We start from the raw sequence: 21,908 nt of genomic DNA on the forward strand, positions 1-21,908 counted from the left end.
TCAAAGCATTTGATGATATTGGTGAAGTTCAGACAGCCCTCCCTCAAAGGCCTGTGAGGATGATCTGGCCCATGGATATTCCCCAGCCTGAGGATCACCTTCTGGATTGATGTGACTGTATGTGAATGCAGTAGATGTTGGGTGGAAGGGAGCCTACCCCTGAGTGGGATGGAGCCCCATACATCAGCATTAGAGATGACACAGCCTCATAGACCACTACCTCATCTGCGCAGGGTATGAATACATGCAGAATCTTCTTTGGAGATGTGACAGTTTGGTTTGAAGAGATTAATTTCCTTGCAGTGGTTGTCATTTTCCATAGTCAAAACACCAAGCAAGGCAACTTACATTCCCTGTGTATTCAACCACATGAGGTGGGCAGTGAAAGCAGGCCCAATGGCAGTGTTCTGCAATGCTTCAATAAAACCCTCATAGTATGCATTGAATACAGGGCAGTAGTCTGATCCAGTGAACTGGATTGCACTACCAGAATTGTGTGTTCATCCTGGTGTGACATGGTCAAGAGAACAGGTAAACTGCTTATGAATTAGTCTGGAGGTATCCACAGAAATAATTATCAGCTTACTGCCACAGCAGAGAGTGCATACATGTGTGTTGGCATGGTCTTGTAGCTGCTGGCAAATGTTTTAACTGGGGAGACTGATTGCATATACCAGAAGTTTGTATGGAATCTCTTGAAAATGGAGTTTCCAAACCATCTTATGATGAGGCCCTAGAGACATGTCAGTTAGATGCAATTGGTTGTAAAATCATGCACATTATTGTCATGCTCATGCATAAAGAAGTTGGTGATATCAGTCTGGTCCTTGAGTTTTTCCAATAGCAAAGTTTTCCATAGGGTATATGCTGGAGGGTCTGCAAGAAGTTGAATATCATTGGTTCTGAAGAACTCCATCACATAGGTTTCACTGAATTCTACAGCTTTGGACCATACAAGACCAAGTGCCTTCAGAATCTGACAGGCAGATTAGTGAATGTTATCAAAAAATGCATGAAACTTACCAGCATTTCAATATCCTTCATCATTGCTACATCTATGTGGTAGCTTAAGGGCTTGAGTGCTCACAAAGCTTCAGGAAGACTTACTGCCCTGCAATGCCACATTTGCATGTGACAAACACATGGACAGTACTCTTCCAAACTGTGCAGGTGTTTTGGCCATGGAGCCAACTGATGTTCAAAATCATTTCACTAGCTAATGCCTGGCATGTGTACTTCAACACTTCCTGAACATCTTCTCTATACCATGCAAGGCACACTGCATTGACATTTTTCTTGTGGGTACTGCATGGTGCCCAATGCCTGGGTGCACTCCTGCCATCTTCATCATATGTAGATACCTGGCTCAAAGTGTGGATAAAAGTTGCTCTTGATGACAGGGTTCTTGAAAATGTTCTGAGTGATGATGTCCATCATGATGATATGGAGTAGATGGATGAATCTGCAAATGTGCAAAGTTGGTCTTGTGATGGGGCTCTAGAAGCCCCACAATGCCTTTGGTGGGTCACCAGGACATCCATTTCTTTCCCTGTGACCTGGTAATGAGTCATCATAAGGGTGTATTGATTTAGAGTTGATTGGATTGTTACCTGGATCATTGCAGCAGCTGCTTGAAGTCTGTTTGTGGCAGTCATTACTGGTGGCTGGGGTAAGGTGATTTGTGGTGTGAACACTACCAGATTTTCAGATACTGGGGGTGGATCAATCATACTCATATCAGCCTGATATGTATGAACATGGTGGGGGGGGGAATGGTATCATGGAAGGGTCAGTGGGACAAACTGATAAGGCTCATTGCCTGCAGGGGTTGTCAGTTAGTGTCAAATTGAGCTCAATTGAGTCTTACCAAGGTGATTATAATGAGTGAAGGATCTGTACCCATCAGGTTCAATATTGGTTGTGTTGGTGTCTGATTGAGATGGAGTAGGGCCATGGTATTTGATCAGATGGAACAGTGGCAGATGTTCCACAGGACTGGTCACTGATGATGCTTGATTGTGACTATGGCCATGACCATGACCATGACCACCTGCATTACTACTGCACCCTCTTGACTTGGAAGGAGGATTTGAGCCCTGTAGAATGAAGGTGGGGTGGGCCATCAGGATCAAACTCACATAAGACAGTGCACACTCACAAGGGGGCATATCTAGGGGACTGTAGCTAGAAAGAACCAGTAGGGTAGTATATATAGTAAGCCCTGGGGATGCATGTTTGCAGGCATGCTTCATGATAGACCCTACACCTAATCAGCTGGGCAAAAAATGAAAACAGTGCCATAGTAGGTTAAACTTACTGAAGCTCCATGGACAGAAGACCATATAGGATGCCAACTCTGGGGTGAGGTGCAGAAGTTGCAACATGTGGTGTGCCTCAAAATTGCTGCATTCATGCCAACATGCCAATGCTTGGTACAGACATAAGATGGACATTGTGCAGCCACAGCACAACACAGCACATAGACATATAGAACAAACAATAAGTATACCATGCTGTATGATGGGCATAAAGAATTCAAGCATTATCGAAATTGGAAGGGATGGGGGAGGCAGAACCTTCACATTCTGACCCAGAAAAGTCACTGTCCTCAGTGTTACTGTTATCTACTGGTAAAAGTTTGATGCCAGGGTTAAATAATGCTAAGCTTCCTTCACAGCTAAGGATATGCTTGACCTCCCCAACCTGACAGTCAGCAACTTTCAGAAAGGTCTTTGCCTCCTCGAAAGTCATCCATAGCAATCATTCACATCAATTCAATCTCTTGAAGGCAGAGGTGCTGATACTTGACACCTGTGGCAAATGCATCTCAGCTGGCCCAAGCAAGCTGCAGCATCAGATGAGAGCAAAGGTCCTCAACCTCTGGAGATATGTTGGCTGTAGTCTGTATCTCATTGTCAATATCAAGTCTAGCTGTTTACAAGATTTCCTGACCATTGTGACCAGTTTCTTGGTCTTTTTGCATGGAGAACCACTACTTTTATCAGATGGAAGGGCCAGCTGAAAGTGGGTGTGCTTGAGACTTTTGGGTGATAATGCAACATGATCCAAAACCTCTTCCTCCCTTAACTTAGTTGGTGGTGTACTCATCATATTTGTTTTTTGATGAAGGGGGGGTTGACAGAAGGGCAAATTGACTGGATTGTGGTGTGCTAATTGAGTGATTTTCTGATGACTGCATGGACATATTGGCACCAGTAAGTACTAGTGCACTTAGCAGTAGAAGGTGGTTTGAGGGAGCACAGCTCCTAACCCTAATCCTATATCACTACTCATGGGTTGGGGACACATGTAAACCACTGACTGTAGATCCCCATCTCTACAATGATCCTTGTCACTTATTCCCCCAGTAAGCTTTGCCCATCATCCATTTTTAAAATTGCATGACCCATGTAAAAAGAGGCAGAACAGTAACCTGGGACTTCAGTATTGGAATGGCCACCTCAGATCCCTTCTCAATGACTCTTCCTGCCCTAGCTAATACTGGCTTCACTTGGCCTAACTGCACTACACTGTTTACGACAGGGGATGCCATGATGCAGCATCTGTCTGGGCCAGGGCCATGTGGACAGTGGCTTGTTCAAATCCTACCCAGCATGGAGCCTGTAGGGTTGCCCTTTGGAGATGAATACCTCAATGATGTCAATGCTGCTAATGATGGTGTGTAGCATTCAACAATCTTTATGCAGTTAACATTTAAATTCTCTAGTTGACACAAATAGGAACTTCAACAACCCATTCAATGATAGTGATGATGATAGTGAGAACAGCAACCACACAAACATTTACCATTCCCTTGAAGATGACACCCACTACAAATATCCTGAAACTCTCCCCCCTTCAGCATCAGCTCCACATGTATGAACATATCATCCAAATCAGGGTGAGAGCCTCAAAGGAGGCTTGAATCATCTTCAGTGCATGGACCAAGATGAATTCACACATATATCTGACTCTGAAAACATTTATTATCCATTTGCATCAAAGGGTGAGTGGGAACTCACCAACTGGCTGGCAAGTGGTGCCTTATCACAGAAGGAGATCAATGCTTACTTACATCTACAACATGTGAGTGTGCTCATCCAGCACATGTGTGAATACTCACTGTTAAATAGACAAAAGACTTCCCTGTTTCATTCAACACCACCAAGGATCACCATGCACATATTGAATCTTTGCCTGAAGTCCTGCATTGGCATTTTCAAGATATTAAAGTAGAGTCTTATCAAACAAAAGATCTGCTCATCCTTGATTGGCATGATGGTCCTCAAGGCAGTCAAACACCTCTTTTGCAAGTCCAGTTTTTGCCAATTGTATGGACATGAGTCCATATTGAGAGTTTGAGGAAACACTGAATGGCAGAGAGCATTGTCACACACCAAAGGTGTTTGGTGAGGTGGACATAGATACAGCTGATGAATGGAGATGAAGACCATAGCCCTCATGCAAAGAAGGACAGCCAGAAATGTTGGCAGTCATCCCTCACACAAGAATGAGTTGTCAGTGCCAAAGAAAAAGGAAGGAAGTGAGTTAAGTGCCAATAAAAGTTCTGAAGTGCCTGTGTATGGCATTCCAGTTTTCAACATATCTCCACCAATTCTGCAGATACCAACACCATTCCCACACTTGCTTGTAGTGCTCAGCCATGCAATCCTACCTTCCAAAATTGGAAAGGATTTGCACACTCCACATGTTTCTACAGCACTCCCTCCAAAAGATGCTCATTTTGCTAATTCTTCTGATATGGCTGCCTCCACATCAATCATTTCACTTGTCCCCTTTGCTAGGGACCATGGCTACATATATCTACCAGGAGTTCCTACCAGCTTCCATCCTGAAGCATCCTGGTACATCCCATCCTCATCTGCCCCCTCTCAGCCCATCCAGCTTGGACAGTGTGTTCTTTTTGTCAGTATGACCTCTAGGAGGACATTCTTTGGTTGCTTCAGGTCTGTCATTCACTTGGAAAGGTCTTATGTGGTTGTTTCAGTCTCTCCAGTCCAAGAAGCATATGGATCCTTCCTCCCTGCTCCCTGCAATGTCTTCATACCAGTCTTGTCCATCATTCTTCCAAAATTGCAACAGCTACAGTATAATCTACTGTTCTCCACTCTCCCTGATTGCACCTATGATGAGTATGATGCACATCTTGCCTCCTTGTTGCAAGATACAGCAGAAGATGCTCCCCCCCCATCCTCTCTTCCAACAGAGCTCCAATCATGAAGTTTTTAGTTGCTTCACTGAGAGGACAGTTAGGGGGGGAAGTTGCAATCCCCTATGCTCCTGTCACCCCACAGACCCCCAAAGCTTGACCCCTGTTGACATCTGACTCACCCTGTCCACTTTTGGATGTACTATATCAACATCAGATCAGCACTGCCTCTCTGTCATCCCACTTTGGCCCAGAAGTGATCTCTTCAAGATGTGACATGCACAACCTCCCCCTAATGTGATTCCAGTGCACTTTCCCAGTTCCTGACATTACTTGACTCATACTTTGACATTCTGACTGTCTTTGACTCACCTGTTGCCAATACTTACCAATCTTTTGACCTTGCTTACTGATTCTTCACTTTTTGGCTTACTTATCCTTACCAGTGCTCACCAATGCTTTCTAAGATGATTAACCACCACTTACATTCCTTACTCATCAGTTACCAATCACTTACCAAGCATTTGCACCTTGTTTTCCATAGGCAATGCCCCTGTACTGTATATAAATCACTGTACCTAGATAGCTGAATAAGAAGAAGATGTCAGAGAGCCCCTCTTTCTCATAGTTTATCATCACTCAGTAATTCATTCATCAGCTTCAATAGTTGAGACTTTATTAAGGGTCTAACTATCATCTACTTCACTTATTATCATCTATCATCAATCTACTTTGCTCCAAGTCCTCCCTGAGCTCAGTGCAGCTCAGAGCATCAAATTAAGTCACCATCCATCCTTCTGTAGGCTGACAGCAGTCTACCCTATTGCATTCTATCACATTCTTGCTCCTTCATCAGGAGCACCCCCAACCCTCAGCACTTGTCTTTGAGTGTTGTAGCTTGCAAAAACCCTCCCAAATCAAAGGCTCTACCATCTAGGTACCACATAGGCACACCACCACTCACTCTTATTGTCTTTTGTGTTGGTTTTGGTTGGTTTTCACCACTGAACCACACTTTGACTCACAGTGTGTGTACAGCAAATTCATGAGTGCTGATTGGGCTTGGGAGATACAGGTCAGTAACATGTTGATCAAGTACATCTCTGACACTGAGACTTCCTGTGATAGGACTCATTACCCACTGGTCATTCCTTCCTTGGTGTAATTGGTGCTTCAGACAAGACTCCTTTGACAACTGGTACTGGCAATAAAGAAATGCACCCACTTTTGCTCTCCCTAGCTAATATTCATGCTGGTGTGCAGATGAAGGCCACATCACATTCATTTGCACTTGCTGCATACCTCCCAATTCCAAAGTTCCATAACATTTCACCTGCAGTACAGGCTGTTCTATCCTCCCATGTGTATCACTTTGCCATTTCAATCATGATGAAGAACTTGAAGTTAGCCCATCATGATGGTGTGGTCTTATCTGATCCCAACAGTGATCTTTGCATAATCCATACACCACTTGTTGCTTGGATCACATATTACCCTGAGCAGCTCCTTGTGGCCTGTGTTTCCTCAAAGAACTCTCCAATCTCCATTGCCTACAGCAGACCACTTTGGCAACCCCACCCCTCATCTCTCCTGTGTTCACCAGAATACCCTTGCAGCTATCCATGAAGCATGCATCACTTGTGATCCATGCAATATTGCTGCATTCCACAAGGTATGTTTGGAAAAGCATCTCAACAGCATTGTGGAACCATTCTGGGTGGATTGGGGGGATGCATGTCCATTGGTCTTTCTCACACCTGATGCACTCCATCAATGGCACAAGTTTTACTTTGACCATTGCTTGTGCTGGGTTATCAATATTATCAGAGGTACAGAACTCAATCATCACCTTGCTCTCCTTCAGCCAACAATTGGGACATGTAATTGGCTGAATGGAATTTCCACCCTCAAGCAGTGCACAGGCAGGGAACATTGTGATCTTGAAAAGGTACTACCCATTGTTGCCACAGGGGTGTTGCCAGACAATGTTCTTTGCACCATTTGGGCAATTACTGAGTTTATTTTTCTTGCACAGAACATCTATCACTTCAATGAGACCCTACATTCATTCATGGAAGCACTGTGGGAGTTCCATCACTATAAACAAAGTGTCATTTCTGCTGGAGGTTGCCAAGGTAAAAATGGACCACTTCAACACTTCCAGATCCCAAAGCTGGAGTTGACTCAACATGTTGTATGGAGCACATGTGCTATGGGTGCTCCTTACCAATGGAGCAGTGACATCATGGAAAGGTGTCATATTACCCATGTCAAGGCTCCCTATCACCTCTCCAATTGCCATGATTTCCATAAACAATGTTGTCATTTTCTTGATCAACAAGAAAAACAATGGTTTTTCCAGCTCTTCACCATGCTCAAGATGGCAGGTGCACCTCTTATCAATGAGATGCTGTATGAGGCTACCCAGATGCAGATTCACTACCTGGAATCAACTTGGATTTCTAATGTATTGCCAAATGAACAGTACATGGGCTCTGTAGCACCCAGGAAGTCTGTCTTCAACAGTGGCCAGTCTTGTATTTCTTCCAACAACTCCACTGCATTTCTCCTTACTGCCAAGCCCCACTTTCCTAGCATCTCCATTGACTATGCAGCTCCCCTTTTGATACATGACCTGTGACCTGCATTGGGAGACTTTTTTTTGGGCCAGTCATACACAAGCTGCCATGGCTGCCATCTCTCCTCACCCAATTCTCCCCTCCCTTTCTTGCACTTTCACTCCTGGGACAAGTTTTGCATTCAGCAGCATTTGGCACAGGACCCCCTCTCCCTGTCACCACCTCAAGCAATTCAGGCTGTTCCCCCGAGCACCAATATGCCATGGGGTTGGGCAAACACTGTCCTGATATGCCATGAGAGTGGTGATGTGATTTCAGCTGGTCATGTGGATGAACATTTGCTTTATATTCCTTATCACTTTTTACTCTCACCAACAACACCATTCTACCATTCTGGGTTATCTTGTTGCCCAAGTTCAAGCAATTTTACAACCTATCACCATTCCCCCATTCCCACCCCTCCTTTATGTTGAGTTCTTCAACTTCTCCAGTGCCCATTCTGCAGTGGTAGATGGTATACATGTCACTGTGCCTGCTCCCAAGATCAAAATGTTTGTCACTCAGCAGTGCTTCCAAAGCAATGGCCAGCAGTTAGGAGATATCATTTGCTTGGATGATGTTTGTCAGGCTGTCCAACTCATCCCCAAGTTCAGTGCACAGGCACCACCCAGGTTGACCTGTGACAACTGCCTGGAGGTTGGATGAGAGTTCTATGTCAATAGCTTCACAGATAAAGAGGTTTTCCATGCCATTCTTAGTTACCAGTAGTTGCTGCACATGATTACCAATGGCATTCTGTTTAATCTTACAATGTACTTGAGTCATATCCTTGCAAACAGATAATCAGGACTTGATCATCATGATTGCCACCACTTCCCGGTCAGATAACTGATAGTCCATGTACGTGATTACACCCGCATCTTTAGAATGGTAATTTGCTACCATGTGCGACAAGCTACTACAACTCGCTACAAACTGCTAGTTCGGCAGTGAGTTGCTACGAGCGGTTGCCTCGGCTGACCATTTCACTGATGCACTGTTGTTGAAAGATCAAGTCTTCTAATCTTCCTGAAAGTTCAGACTCTCCGCGCCCGTATTTAACTAATAATAAATTGATCGCAGTGATCGATCTCGATGTTCAATTTGAAGAAATCAATGTCAGCGGTACAAGCGACGACGGTCGGGGACGAGTGCAAGGGAATGAGTTAAAACTACACCTCTTCATCAGAGCAGCCTATAATCTACATTTTCACCGTATCCTGTTTGCACCTTGAGACGGAACGAGGAAATCATGTACCACACTGATCAGTGCAATGCCCGGTTCCAAGTATTTGAGAAAATCTCACGTGATGCATGGTGTGGCCAACGCAATTATGTAATGGCGGCAAACAAAGTGAAACTATGAAGTAGCCGAAGTCGTAAGTCCCTTGAAGCACATGGACCACTTGTGATGCTCTCACATTATCCTTGTCATCAAGCGCTGTTCTATGAGTGGACAAGGTTCAAATTCCTCAATTTAGTCCCATATTAACTTGGCGCCCAGGTGTGGCGTCTGGTGGAGTACTCTGCAGTTGAACCGCGACCGCTGACTCGACTTCTCGTCGATCCGATAGGATAGGTGGATGGTACGAGACACCGTAAAGCTGTAAATACTACAAAGTCACCGCGAAACAAATACAAGTCCAGTGAAAAATCGAGTAATACCGAGTTACCTACCCGTGATGTGGCCATTCTGTCGTTCTCGGGTTGGCAGCAAGCATGGGGTTTCAGGTAAGTCGCTGTCACAATGACGCGGTGCTTTTACAAAGCTCAAAAACGGTTTTAGGTTCACTGTCGCGGTGGTTAACATAACTTCGCGTACGTATGTACCGTCGAAGCGTAGTTGATTGCTTCCTGAGCGTTTGTTGACCATGCCGCGTGTAACATAGGTCCGGTGAGTGGAAACTGATAAGCGGTTCGATTCCTATGTGAATAGCTGTACTGGGTTATTTCCCGATCTGCATGATGCCGTAGCTAATATTTGATATTCAGCATTACCTGGTGGATCATTGTCTGTCGATTTTGAGCTAAAAATCCTGGCGATTACGTGACGAGGCGAGCAGGTAAGTATTGGCTCTCACATGCATATCTTCTTCTCTAAATGCCCAAGTCCAGACATGAAATCGACCGAGAGGAACCGGGGGATGCCAAATCGCGGAATCCCTGCCTGCTGAACAGTCTCTCCAACACAGGAGGCCGACTGGCGATACTACGATGGAGGTCAACCCTCGAACGAACTTGCTCAAGATAGTTTCATAGGAACTTTCACCTACATATAGGGGTTCCTAGTCAACAGGCAATGGCCCACCAACGTGCGAAGTCTGCGAAAATTCGCTGCAAGATAGGGGTACCTAGCGCGGTACCCGGAACGGGTCCCTTATATTTGGTATTTAGTATATGTATATTGCATGAAGCTTGGTGTCATAGTTATCCCTTTCACAGCCGGTATTTCCTTTGGCCACTCGGATTTCCAGCGACAACGGTAGCGGAATTCCACGCGTTGCGCAATAAAGGCTATTTTCCCGTCTTGTGCATGGAATCCACATACACTATTTCTGCTCCTGCCTAACTCAGAACTTTCTACTAACTTGCATCGTGTCTCCTCTTCGGGTGTCAGGTGATACGCACTGGAGTGGGTGAAATTATAAGGATCACCCTACACGGCATTTGGAATTAATATGACCTGATCAAATGAAAGTGTGAAAAGGCGCACGTCCGCGACTACGTCCTGTAATTTGGCGACGAGCATACGATACATGGGTGGAACGACCTGGACCGGCATGTTGATCAAGCGTTAACACAAGACGAGTCCTAGGTGGGCTTTGGCCCGATTTTGAACCTGTATTTTTGGTGCAGGCAGCAAAGACAACGTGCTGTAGAGGGTAAGATCCGCTGATATCTTTGGCAGCATATACTACCCTATGAGAGCCTTCACAGCAGGACTATCCTGTGCTCGTTTTGTCCATCAGTGAACGCTAAGAAATTAAAATCAGGAGGTAAGCGTACTCGGTATGCATCGCAGCTCAAGACAGTAGGAAGAGTACACGGGTTGCTCTCTTCGCCATTTGTTTTGATGGTGTTCTCGACGCCAGAGTTCGCTGCCGACAAGATCAAATCTGTTGACGTTCCTGTCTGCAAGCCTTCGGCGCCCGCGCCGAACAGTTGAATCAATAACTGATTGATAGCATGGTAATCGACCTCAGCGTTCAAATTGCAGAAATCAAAGTCAACGTCGACAAAAGCGGGTGTCTACTGAGGTAGTGGTATCAGCGAAGATGATCAGTATTGCAAGCGAATAAACACATACTTCTTCATCAGAACTATCATAATCTGCGTCTGTATCAGGATTTTGTTTGCGCTTTGACACAACAGACTCACAGGAGCAGCTTTTTTCGGATTTGTGGCCCATCATTTGGCCAACCTGATCAATGATATGACCTCACGTGATGGCGACACTGTCGTGAACGTTCAGAACATGTCTCACATTGCCCTTCCGATGTGCCAACGAGGCGCCGTTGTATAAGTACACCGTTACAGCGTTGTCCGGTGAGACGCTTTCCCGGTCACTTCTACTGACATGGCATCCAGTCGTCACTTCGTTAGTATTTCATGGTTCAATGTTTCCCGACCTTGTACTGACATGGCACTCAGCGTAACTTCTTCGTTAGCATGTCATGGATTGGTGATATTGCCGTGAATGTTCAGAACATGTCTCACATCGCCCTTGCAATGTGCCAACGAGGCACCGTTGTGTAAGTACACTGTTTTACAGCCTTTCCGGGTTACTTATACTGACATGGTATCCAGTTGTCACTTCTTGGTTAGTATTCCACAGCTCAATATTCCCCGATCTTGTACTGACATGGCACTCAGCGTAGCTTCGTTAGCATTCCGTAGTTCAACAGTTACCATGGATTCATTCTGGCTCTCGGGTTTTGTGTCAGAAAACAGCCACATCCAGGTCATTCTTTGGTATGACTGCGCACGGCTCCCACCAAGCAGTGTCCTTCCTTGCTGCTGTCGTTGGCACGGCCTGTATTGCCCACTGCACAAAATCGAGCAAAATCGAAGCGAGATTACTCGCTTCCTCCAAGCGTCTGTTGGTGGGACTTTAGCCGAGAGACGCTGTGCCTGACATATATCTGGCGATTGGGAGTTGATAAGCAGCGACTCCCCCATGTCAAAAACCTTCCCCCCCACTTCCCCCTCCCAGCTCTCTGTGCGATTCTAGGCTGATATCAGGATTCCGCGCTGTTATATGTAGGTTGCAAGGTTAGGGGGCTGTACGGGACCATATGAACATGTAAGCATAACCTCCAGCGGTAAATCTCGGTCCTGATTGACTAATTGCGACAAACAGCCGAAAGAAAAGGAAAAGACACCAGGAACCGCCGCCACAGCATCTGCAAAACTACCCGAGGGAGTGAGCAGGTTATACCTGCCTCCGTTTGGAAGTGACTTGTCGTAAGACTCGCTAAGACACTTGTTGGCCAATGAGAGAGCTCGCTCAAGTGCGGAAGAGCTGTTAACAGCCGCGTCGCGTAGCTGTTTCCCAGATGCACATCCCTAGGCTCATCACCATGACAGGATCTATTTTGGTGATGCAATGTTGGAGTGCAGAGCACCCCAACACCGCGAACGGACGCGCCGTGGTTCTACTTGGACTTTCATTTTCCCCGGCCAGTACCGCCAACCAAACGAATCAGCTGGGTGCGAACATCCACAGCAGCCAGTTGCATTGCCCAGGGGGGTCTCCTGGGTTGGTTCCTGTGTACTCGCTACATGCGTAATTTTGAACTATATTCATTGTCTCCGCAGTCAGTCACTCCTTGACTGTTCGGCTTCCCAATGGTTGCCTTGCTAGGCTTTTCTCCAAGGCGAGGTTGCGGTCGAGATAGCGGCCTGCCTCTCGAGTTAGAGGAAGTTCTTCGATCGAGTGAAATTTAACCCCCCAACCCGCTCATAATACCAGGGTGTAAGTGATGCTCACAGATTTCTGGAAGCAAGTTAACGCCTGTCGGAGTTCTATAGGACTTTCTGTTAATTCTTTCTTGCAGTCTGCTGTCAACTTCCCACTTGAGATCCGCGTATTTGACGTCCATTCCTGAATTTTAGTCCAACTAGGGCTGCCCTCCAACATCAGAATCCACCGCCTCCATATGTATTGCAGGCCCACAAATGTCTCTCATGTCTGCCTTTTTCCAGTCAATTCAATTGCGAACGAGGTCAGTCACATTCCCACCTCAGATCCTTGGCTGCCTTCCTTGGTCCACTGTTCTAAAGTATCCATAGTCTTCATATATAGATGCAGACCTCTGAGCGGAATCCCTTCATCAAGCTCGTTTTCTGTTCACCAACCCCTTCAAAATTATGTTCCCTCAGCCTCGGTTTTCGTCCGTATTCCCCACCCCCGTGGAGGGTTATGACGCGTCTGCTTGTTATCTTCACTACGATCTGGAAGACAGCGACTGCTTCCCCCCAGACGAAGACTTGCTGGGAAAGCGAACAACTTCTTTGCTATCAGAGTAGACCTTACGCCACCTCTTTGCAATGTGCCAGCACCTCACTGTCATCTTCTGCATCAGTGGTAGTATTCATTATGATTTTCCCGAGGTGAAGAGACCATCCACATTTATCTTCGGTGCAGCCTGCTTACGCTTTTTACCATATTCCAGCAGCCGCGCACATCGGATGCACCAGCTATATCCGGACAGTCCACAATCCGTGTGGATTACCTGCAAACCGCTACTGTTTTCGGCCACCAGGACAGTGTACAAGGAACAGCGAATCACTACAGTATGTCCCACTTGGGACCTTCCTATTTTCCCGCCGTGGGATCTGTCGCCGCAAGCTCGACTTCGATATCTGCATCGGCAGGGACTGATTAATGACTTCCATCTTTTCACAGTTCGATTCCTTAGTGGTCTCGGTTCAAGCCACTGAAGTCAACGTTCCCGCCAGACATCTTGCTCTTCCCCAAGGGTACCTGGGACCCTTTAGCAATGATGCCGGCGCCGTCGTCACCTCTGCCAGTTCAGTTGGCTCCCTCGCCACAGCCGACACGACAGCTTTTCCTTCGGAGATTTCCCGGGTGTGCCCCATCCCAATTCGGTTTACGAACACAGCAGCCGGCACTCCACAAGTAACGCCACAGCCCTATCGAAGGCCTTGTGAGTGGAAAGACAACAAGGGGCGTATATGCGGCGAACTCGTCGGTTGGTATTGTCAGGACCATCTGGCCATAGTCCACGGCATCGTCAACATATCAGGTAGCACCCACGTCACATGCGGTGCTTGTAGCGAGAAGAAGATACGTAAATTTATTTTAAGGCACTTTAGAGAGAGGCACATTGGGTTCCGTCGCTCAAAGCGAAATGCCGCGTAGGCTAGTAGGCAAGAGATTGCTATATTCTGGTGAGGCCTATGGATACCTCTTCTGTTGGACGAATTTGATAGGCTTTTTTTCCGTCTGTACACAGGTCTTACGTACACTGCAAAGAGGAATCCTATTCAGCTTGTGGTGCTTGATTACTTTCCTCGTGGGGTCGTGATCGCTGCTCATCCTTTTACACGAGCTGCTTCTGTTCCATCCTATGACTGTGGTGGTGAATGAACGCTGATATCCCATCACTGAGCATCATACACCCACAAACAAATAGAAGCCATGTCGTTCGGTTTCTGCTAAATTATTGGGTAACAATCTGAAAAACTCCGATTCGTACAACTGTGCCTACTCCACGGCTCTCTCTCTCCACTGTTGCACCCCGTTCCGGTGAACAGGTTTACGTAAGATTGTTCGTATTTTAGCCTCCGGTATGATCTCGGTCTTAACGAAGATTCACAGGGCCACGAGGTTGCCACGAATGTTAATGGTCCAGGCCCCGCCGAGAATGATGACCCTGCATTCAATACCACAGCATTGAGTTCCCTCAAGACCAATTCCTGTGACGCTGATACTAGGGAGCAATAAGCTTTCACCTACACTGGTTTCGGTGGTCTCGAAGACATGCCGTTCCATTACTCCGGAATAATTCACTCTTGGAACTGCTGCTATCTTAAGGTCCGCGTTGCATGGAACCTTGCGCTATGGTGTAAGGGACCTATTGAAGTGCAGATGTTCGGTTATCTCCGGTTGGTTCCAGCGAACGCTTACTTCCGCGGATACCGTGTTGGTACATATACAGATGCAAGGGCGCATCCACACCATTATTTCAGGGTTCGATTTGACCCATCTGGAAGACTAGCTTTTTACGGAGCTATCTCCGTAGCACCCCTTTTTACTTTTGGCGGACCTCAGTGGCAGCGTGCCAACATTTCCACGCTGCAAGGATACTTAAGTATCTGTGGGCTACGGCGTAGCCCTCATGCAGCCGAAGGCTTCGTCTCTCCCGTCCTTTCTTAACACTCAAACATTCCTTTTCCTAGAGCTTTCCGCGCCCGCGTGATCCCTTCTACAGATCAGACACTCATCCTACACGACACTGATGCCTAACATATATGCCATGTTGGACCATTCGCCGCCATCATTCTCTCGGGATGTGGCTCTCTCACAGCAGGAGTATGAGCTCAACTACATGCTGTATGGCGCAGTACCCAGGGACTTCTCGAATGGCGAAGATGCACTGCACCAAGACCGGACCATTCCACCGTTGACGTGAGCGGCATTTCACATTGGGTACCAATTTTTGACGTATCCCGTATTCAGAGGTCATCCTGTGATCTTAACCGAGGTTGGCCGTCCTACCATCTCTTCCACCTTAAAGGGGTATCTAAGGGATTTCTAGTATGATCAACTTTTTCCGATCCATTTGGCACAAACCTCGGCTATTGCGCCTGCCCCAGGAATACATGGAACGAGAGATGTACGGCTTCTCCACCGAGTTACCTGCCGTGACACTTATCGCACTCCCAGCGTGCTCTAGACACACTATGCCTAGCTGACGATGTTGGCAAGGTTGAGCCGTTCGTGGTGGGTTCATGTTTGACGGCATCCCCTGAGGTCGCTAACACATTACAGTTCCCCTTCGTGCAACAGCATCCCCCTTGCAAGTCCACTACCAGCCGCCCGGGCTAATGCCCTCGACCTGATGAATGGAGTCCAGCACTGGGATGTTCAAAATGTAGGAGTACATGATCCCCTTCCCGTTGCTTCATCGGCCAGTCACTGGCCAAGGACATGGAGGGCCGTCGATGGTAAGCTCGACTTTGGCGAGTGCTGCCTTGGGTTACTGATTAGTTGTGTTAAGTTTACGTTGCCGCCACATGACGCCCACTTCACCTTGCACTGACGCTAGTGTACAAATCGGCGAGCCGATGTGGAATATGAACATCGATCGAGAGATCCTTTTTAATCTCGGAACTCCCGGAGAATCTCGTGGCTACCAGGATGGACAAACCTTGCACAATTCGAGTGAATCATTATCTCCATTTTCCAACTGGACTCCGCCGTCTTCTCAGGGACTGCCCGCCGGGGCCGTTCCAACGCCCGCATATCCCCCAATCGTACCAGATATCGTTGATGGAACCACGACGAACGTGAGGATGATACCCCTCCCACCCTGATCGTACTGTGCCTCAGCCTGGAGGGGGGGACACTCATGAAAGGATGGACAGAATTTGTCACGCCTTTGGGAAGATGGCACTATTGTCATACTCAAATGAGCCGTGGAATCAGGAGGTAATGTGACTTCCACATTTCCATATCCCCGAGCAACCAGCTGAACACTTCTTACCGTATTCCAGCAGCTGTGTACACCGGGCACGTCAACTATGTCTGTGTTGTCGACGTACCACATGGACTCCCCGAAAACCGTCACATTTTTTGGCCACCATGGCGGGGTGCAAAATGGACCAAACGACCATGTCATTTCCCAGCCCTGCTCTCCAAATGCGGGACCTGTCATTGTAAGTTTGACTTGATACCACAAGAGCCGCCACTTACTCATGCTTTCCGTATAGCCCGCACAACACGTGCCCCCTGCGTGTCCTGGTCTTTTCACAGGATACTTGGAACCGCTCAACGGCGGTGCCAGCTCCGTCGCCACCTTTGGCAGTTCAGTGGGCGTCCTTGCCACAGCCAACTTGACAAATTTTCCATCGGAAGCTTCTCAGATACACCCCTCCCCAACTCAGCCCACAACCTTCGCAACCTCGGGGCCTCCACAACAGTCTTTCAGTGATCCGAAGCCCTGTCCTTGGAGAGACGAACAGGAGGTTATATGCAACGAACTCGTGAGCTGGGATTGTCAGGACCATCTGGCCTCTGCCCACGGCATCGTCAACGTCTCGGGTAGCACGCTTGTCACATGCGGTGCTTGTGATCTCCAACTGAAGCGCGAATCTCTTTTGAGACATTTTCGAGAGGTGGATCTCAGATTCCGTCGCCCAAGGTGAAATACCGCCAGCGATCGCTGACATCTAACAAGGTACGGATACCTAACTGTGTGCTTGAGAATATTGTGAGACCTTCATTTCGACCTGCATACAGGATTTTCGTACACTGCGAGAAGGGGTCCCGTAAACTGTGTTATTGTTATGACTTTTTTTGTGATCGTTCGCTCTTTCTACACACCCATTTCTATTCCATTCTATGGATGTGGTCATGAACGATGCTGAGCACTTAATCTGCCACTATGTATGTACTGGTTATCATACATTCACAAATAAGTACATGGCAGTCACGTCGTTTGGTTCCAGTCAGACACTTCAGTATGTAGGGCGCAATCAGACTGCTTGTTCTCATTCCGTAGCTCTCGTTCTGCTGTCGCACCCATTGCAATGCACGATTTTACTTATGTAAGGTAGGGAAGGTCGCAATGGAAATACCGCCTGGAAACGCCAAGTCTCGCGCAGGAAGTTCACAGTAAATGCCAATATTGTGGAGCTTTGGGTGAGAAAATTGTAACGCCACAGTTCGCGGAAAGCAGTGAATTCCCACCTCAGATCCTTGGCTGCCTTCCTTGGTCCATGTTCTAAAGTATCCATAGTCTTCATATATAAATGCAGACCTCTGAGCGAAGTCCCTTCATCAAGCTCGTTTTCTGTTCACCAACCCCTTCAAAATTATGTTCCCTCAGCCTCGGTTTTCGTCCTTGGTCCCCACCCCCGTGGAGGGATGCGACGCGTCTGCTTGTTATCTTCACTACGATCTGGAAGACAGCGACTGTTTCCCCCCAGATGAAGACCTGCTGGGAAAGCGGACAGAGTAGGCCTTACGCCACCTCTTTGCAATGTGCCAGCCCCTCACCGTTAGAAAAATGTGGATGGTCTCTTCACCTCAGGAAAATTATAAAGAATACTACCACTGATGCAGAAGACCTACAGGAGATTCCAGAAAAACGCTTACTCCCGCGGGTACTGGTGGTACATTTGCGAATAAATGGGCGCATTCACATGACCGTCCAATTATACAGCCTCGTGGCTGGGTTGGTGTGTTTGAAGGTTCGATCTGACCCATCCGGAAGACTACCTTTTACGGAGCTTTCGTTTCTAGGGCGCATCCTTTACTCTGCGTCGAGTACTTGAGGGGCAGCATGCCTGCATTGCCCCACTCAGTATAATGGTCTGACCACACCATAACCCTCGTACGGCTGAGGGCTTCGCCTCCCCTATTCCTTTCTAACTTCACTTCGTGCTCCTTTTCCCCCAGAGCTTTCTCCATCCTCGCAATCCGTTCTGTGGATATGCAACAGCATTCATCCTATGTGACACCAATTCCCAGCATGCATGTCATGTTGGATCGCTCGCCACCATCATTCTTTCAGGATGTGGCTCGCTCCAAGCAGGCGTACAATCCCAGCCGCTTACTGTACGGTGGAGGAGGCGGGTACCTCCCTGATGGCGATGATGCACCACACCAGCACAGGACCATCTCACCGTTCACGTGAGTGGCATTTCATATTGGGTACCAATTCTTGACATACCCTGTATTCAGATACGGTCATTCCATGATCTTAACTGAGGTTTGCCATCCTACCATCTTCAGTCATGAGGAAGTGGCCGCCCTCGTAGTATCAAACTTACAATGACAGCTTCTGCATTTGGATAACAAGACTGGGATATATCGTAGTAGTTTGGTGCTCTTTGCACACCGTCCTGGTGGCCGAAGAAGGTAGCGGAATTTGAGGGGTCTACGTGGTAGGTTGACAGCACAGACATAGTTGGTGTGCCCGATCCGCACAGTTGCTGGAATACGGCAACAAGCGTTAAGCTGGCTGCATGGAAGATAAACGTGGACAGCGTTCTTACTTCCTGATGCCACGACTCATTTGAATATGACAATAGTGCCATCTTGCCAGAAGCGTGACAATTTCCGTCCATCCTTTCACAATTGTCCCCCCCTCCAGGCTGGAGCGCAGTGCGATGGAGTAGGAAGGGTATCGTCCCCACGTTCGTTGTGGTTTCATTAGCAATGTTTGATACGATTGAGGTACATGTGGACCTCGGAACGGCCCCGGTGAGCAGTCCATGAGAAGGGGGCGGTGCCCAATTGGAAAATGGGGGAAACGATTCATTCGAACCGAGGAAGGTTTGCACATCCTGACAACCATGGGGTCCTCCGAGGGTTCCGGGATTAAAAAACTTCCCTCGATAACTGTATTCCACGTCGATTCACCCATTTGTACGGCATCGTCAGTGCAATGGGAGCAGGCATCACGTAGTGGTAGCTGGGGGTGCTGAACCTTAATAATTAACTAAGTAGTAACCCAAGACGGCACCCGCTGAAGTCCAGCCTACCATCAACGAGCCTCCACATTCCTCGGCGCGACTGGTCGATGAAGTAACGGGAAAAGGATTATGTACCCCCACATTTTGAGCACCCCAATGCCAGACTCCATTCATCAAGTCGAGGGTATTCGCTCGGACGTCTGGGAGGGTATGTGCGTAGGGAGGCTGTTGTGCGTAGGGGCACCGTAATATGTTAGCAGCCTTAGGGGGCATTGGCCAAAGCTGAACCCACCATGGACACCTCAACGTCTGCAGCATCGTCAGCTTGGCACAGTGTGTCCGAAGCATACTGGAAGTGCGATAAGAGTCATGACAAGGAACTCAGCAGAATCACGATTTACATCTCGAGTTCCATGTATTCCTAAGGCGGACACGATGACTGAGGTTCGTGTCAAATGGCTCGGAAAATGTTGATCATGCTAGCAATCTCTTAGAATTCCCTTTAAGGTGGAGAAGATGGTAGGACGGCGAACCTCGGTTAAGATCATGGAATGACTGTATCTGAATACAGGGTATGTCAAGAATTGGTACCCAATGTGAAATGCCGCTCACGTCAACGGTGGGATTGTCCCGTGCTGGTGCGATGCATCATCAGCATCAGGGAGGTGCCTGCCTCCTCCACCGTACAGTAAGAGGCCGGGATTGTACAGCTGCTGGGAGCGAGCCACATCCAGAGAGAATGATGGTGGCGAGCGATCCCACACGATATGCATGCTGGGAATTGGGGTCACATAGGATGAGTGCTGTTGCATATCCACAGAACGGATTGCAAGGATGGAGAAGCTCTTGGGGAAAAGGAGCACGTGGGTGAAGTTAGAAGGGAATGGGGGAGGCGAAGCCCTCAGCCGTACGAGGTTTATGGGCAACGCCACAGAAGCCTTCCAATGATTAGGTGATGTCCCTGCAGCAATATAATTAGCCAGCGAATCTGCCGCAACCATTCGGGGAAGGCAGTGGGTTCTGAAGCAGCGCCCGCTCGCCCACAAAGCTACCATCTCTCCACATGAACCCCTGTCTGCAGCTCGTTCGATCGCCCCGATTCGGAGCCTAACAGGGCTTAAGCCCTACCGCCAGTCGATGCCAGCTGCATATGCATACATTGATTCCGCCGCCGAACCTATAGAAAAGGTGACTCCATGTCGATCATAACCTTAATCCTTTCCTCCTTCGTGCGCACAGAAATCCATCCCGGATTAACGTACGACTCCACGGGCTTCTAATGAGTCTTCCTTCATCAAGGGGGGGTCCGCGTGGCTGCAGCGTTGCCTACCTTGGATGGAAGGTCAAATGAATGTGGAATTGCAAGAGATGACGTAGCTTTTGGACAGCATGTGCACCAGAAGCGCCCTCAGAAGTTGCGAAGCAACTCTGCACGAGGTCAGAGCGAGCAAACAACTGGGCCGTAGTGACCAAAGACAAGTGTGTCAGTTCTATTCGCGCTGCCTACCCTAGAAAGCCACTCGCAAGGTTCGTGGCAATCTATGTCCCATGCACTTTGATCCCTGACCTTCGAAGTCACTCTCAACATCGACTCTGTGAACAACCTCATCTACCACACGTTTGCTAAAGGTGATGTAAGCAGAGATCTCCATGTGACGGAAGGTCATTGCCAGTTACTGTCGTCACTGCCTCCCATTGCCACATAGCATTCTCCTCCGCTCTCGCACTATAATCCCGCGTATGCCTCTGTTTTCGTAGCGTAAACGTTACTTGTATGCGTGTACCGCTTCGAATTCTGCTGCGCAGAAACCGTCACTTCCTCCCTCGGATGTCAGGCGTGCGCTGCCCTTTAGTTGATGGAACTACCTTGTGCAGCAAACTGACTTAGTACGATCGGGGCAAATGAAAGTGTGAAGAAAACAGTGACCATATCAATATCGAATTTCGTCTCCGGGTATGCAATACGTCGACCAAGATTCGCGCCAAACAAGTTCTACGTGTACCTCTGTGCGATGCTGAACCGGTGATTTGGGCGCAAGCAGTGAAGACAGGGTGCTGTAGAGAGCAAGATGCCCTGTTACTTTTGACGGCATGCCATTAGCAGGGAAGCCGGAAAAATAAACATTCGTACCCAGTGTTGCAAGGATTGTTCCGCACAGTTGTTAGGAGATCAACATCTGCTGTGAGTGTATACATTCCGCGGCTGGTGTCGAATCAAAAACAGAATATTGATCGCATAGTGATCGATCTCGATTCCCGATGCTTAAATTGAAGAAATCACAGTCAGCGCTATTGACGTGGTGGTATCAGCGACGATGATCAGCATTTAGTTGTAAGGGAAGTGGGAAAAAGGATGCCCCTTCTGTAATCTATATATTGTTCGCACTTTGACGTAGAACAAGGTGCTGTTAGATTTGGCAAGTCGTACGTAGCCCATTTCGGCCGCGTCCATC

At 47.7% G+C, this 21,908-nt stretch overlaps 9 protein-coding genes across 9 annotated transcripts; 5 read left to right on the top strand and 4 right to left on the bottom strand.

The window, feature by feature from the left end:
- On the bottom strand, positions 1-1,954 carry F5J12DRAFT_783805 (uncharacterized protein; the record flags this gene model as incomplete). Its single annotated transcript, XM_051742916.1, is given in 12 exon segments — positions 1-115; positions 349-473; positions 587-733; positions 779-976; positions 1,024-1,055; positions 1,108-1,111; positions 1,143-1,342; positions 1,362-1,416; positions 1,530-1,556; positions 1,611-1,711; positions 1,804-1,819; positions 1,868-1,954. 12 exon segments carry the CDS (start codon positions 1,952-1,954, stop codon positions 1-3), a joined length of 1,107 nt encoding a protein of 368 aa, XP_051598772.1.
- Positions 1,955-3,476: 1,522 nt separating this feature from the next.
- F5J12DRAFT_783806 (uncharacterized protein) lies at positions 3,477-3,882 on the top strand (the record flags this gene model as incomplete). Its single annotated transcript, XM_051742917.1, has 2 exons — positions 3,477-3,678; positions 3,728-3,882. 2 exons carry the CDS (start codon positions 3,477-3,479, stop codon positions 3,880-3,882), a joined length of 357 nt encoding a protein of 118 aa, XP_051598773.1.
- Positions 3,883-6,215: 2,333 nt separating this feature from the next.
- On the top strand, positions 6,216-6,796 carry F5J12DRAFT_722914 (uncharacterized protein; the record flags this gene model as incomplete). The annotated part of the gene is made up of 2 exons (XM_051741410.1): positions 6,216-6,245; positions 6,299-6,796. The coding sequence occupies 2 exons, from the start codon at positions 6,216-6,218 to the stop codon at positions 6,794-6,796; spliced, it is 528 nt and encodes a 175-aa protein (XP_051598774.1).
- A 727-nt stretch (positions 6,797-7,523) lies between these two features.
- F5J12DRAFT_680849 (uncharacterized protein) lies at positions 7,524-8,039 on the top strand (the record flags this gene model as incomplete). Its single annotated transcript, XM_051740246.1, has 2 exons — positions 7,524-7,807; positions 7,853-8,039. Coding segments are annotated over 2 exons (471 nt in total), but the record flags the coding sequence as incomplete, so codon positions are not given.
- Positions 8,040-9,761: 1,722 nt separating this feature from the next.
- Positions 9,762-11,035, bottom strand: F5J12DRAFT_840333 (uncharacterized protein). The gene is made up of 5 exons (XM_051746103.1): positions 10,795-11,035; positions 10,502-10,735; positions 10,231-10,444; positions 9,904-10,174; positions 9,762-9,851 (listed from the first exon to the last, which is right to left on the bottom strand). Exons 2-4 carry the CDS (start codon positions 10,568-10,570, stop codon positions 10,140-10,142), a joined length of 318 nt encoding a protein of 105 aa, XP_051598776.1. The 5' UTR covers positions 10,571-10,735; positions 10,795-11,035; the 3' UTR covers positions 9,762-9,851; positions 9,904-10,139.
- Positions 10,720-11,197, bottom strand: F5J12DRAFT_947471 (uncharacterized protein; the record flags this gene model as incomplete). The annotated part of the gene is made up of 2 exons (XM_051749761.1): positions 10,720-11,037; positions 11,096-11,197. The coding sequence occupies 2 exons, from the start codon at positions 11,195-11,197 to the stop codon at positions 10,720-10,722; spliced, it is 420 nt and encodes a 139-aa protein (XP_051598777.1).
- Positions 11,198-13,338: 2,141 nt separating this feature from the next.
- Positions 13,339-14,401, top strand: F5J12DRAFT_783808 (uncharacterized protein; the record flags this gene model as incomplete). The annotated part of the gene is made up of 3 exons (XM_051742918.1): positions 13,339-13,584; positions 13,697-14,102; positions 14,268-14,401. The coding sequence occupies 3 exons, from the start codon at positions 13,339-13,341 to the stop codon at positions 14,399-14,401; spliced, it is 786 nt and encodes a 261-aa protein (XP_051598778.1).
- A 1,823-nt stretch (positions 14,402-16,224) lies between these two features.
- Positions 16,225-17,597, top strand: F5J12DRAFT_208564 (uncharacterized protein). The gene is made up of 3 exons (XM_051738422.1): positions 16,225-16,465; positions 16,531-16,692; positions 16,747-17,597. Exons 1-3 carry the CDS (start codon positions 16,394-16,396, stop codon positions 17,179-17,181), a joined length of 669 nt encoding a protein of 222 aa, XP_051598779.1. The 5' UTR covers positions 16,225-16,393; the 3' UTR covers positions 17,182-17,597.
- Positions 17,598-18,821: 1,224 nt separating this feature from the next.
- On the bottom strand, positions 18,822-20,448 carry F5J12DRAFT_208306 (uncharacterized protein). Its single transcript, XM_051738421.1, has 6 exons — positions 19,989-20,448; positions 19,857-19,934; positions 19,748-19,804; positions 19,525-19,680; positions 19,036-19,469; positions 18,822-18,972 (listed from the first exon to the last, which is right to left on the bottom strand). Exons 1-6 carry the CDS (start codon positions 20,001-20,003, stop codon positions 18,918-18,920), a joined length of 795 nt encoding a protein of 264 aa, XP_051598780.1. The 5' UTR covers positions 20,004-20,448; the 3' UTR covers positions 18,822-18,917.
- Positions 20,449-21,908: the final 1,460 nt, after the last annotated feature.

Source organism: Pisolithus orientalis, assembly GCF_024613125.1.
Source record: "Pisolithus orientalis strain OTSU chromosome Unknown F5J12scaffold_20, whole genome shotgun sequence".
NCBI classification, from domain to species: Eukaryota; Fungi; Basidiomycota; class Agaricomycetes; order Boletales; family Pisolithaceae; genus Pisolithus; species Pisolithus orientalis.

What these genes read in the sequence shown, in the direction of transcription:
- F5J12DRAFT_840333 (XM_051746103.1), bottom strand. Translation starts at nt 10,570, where the DNA reads ATGCCGGTCCAGGTCGTTCCACCCATGTATCGTATGCTCGTCGCCAAA. An exon ending in TACAGGACGTAGTCGCGGAC is followed by an intron (nt 10,445 to 10,501) that starts GTGCGCCTTTTC and finishes AATGCCGTGTAG; the next exon opens with GGTGATCCTTATAATTTCAC. An exon ending in GTGGCCAAAGGAAATACCGG is followed by an intron (nt 10,175 to 10,230) that starts CTGTGAAAGGGA and finishes TATACTAAATAC; the next exon opens with CAAATATAAGGGACCCGTTC.
- F5J12DRAFT_208564 (XM_051738422.1), top strand. Translation starts at nt 16,394, where the DNA reads ATGGACAGAATTTGTCACGCCTTTGGGAAGATGGCACTATTGTCATAC. An exon ending in ATGAGCCGTGGAATCAGGAG is followed by an intron (nt 16,466 to 16,530) that starts GTAATGTGACTT and finishes ACCGTATTCCAG; the next exon opens with CAGCTGTGTACACCGGGCAC. An exon ending in CAAATGCGGGACCTGTCATT is followed by an intron (nt 16,693 to 16,746) that starts GTAAGTTTGACT and finishes CTTTCCGTATAG; the next exon opens with CCCGCACAACACGTGCCCCC.
- F5J12DRAFT_208306 (XM_051738421.1), bottom strand. An exon ending in AATGTGGAGGCTCGTTGATG is followed by an intron (nt 19,470 to 19,524) that starts GTAGGCTGGACT and finishes TTAATTATTAAG; the next exon opens with GTTCAGCACCCCCAGCTACC. An exon ending in ATGAGTCGTGGCATCAGGAA is followed by an intron (nt 18,973 to 19,035) that starts GTAAGAACGCTG and finishes GCCGTATTCCAG; the next exon opens with CAACTGTGCGGATCGGGCAC.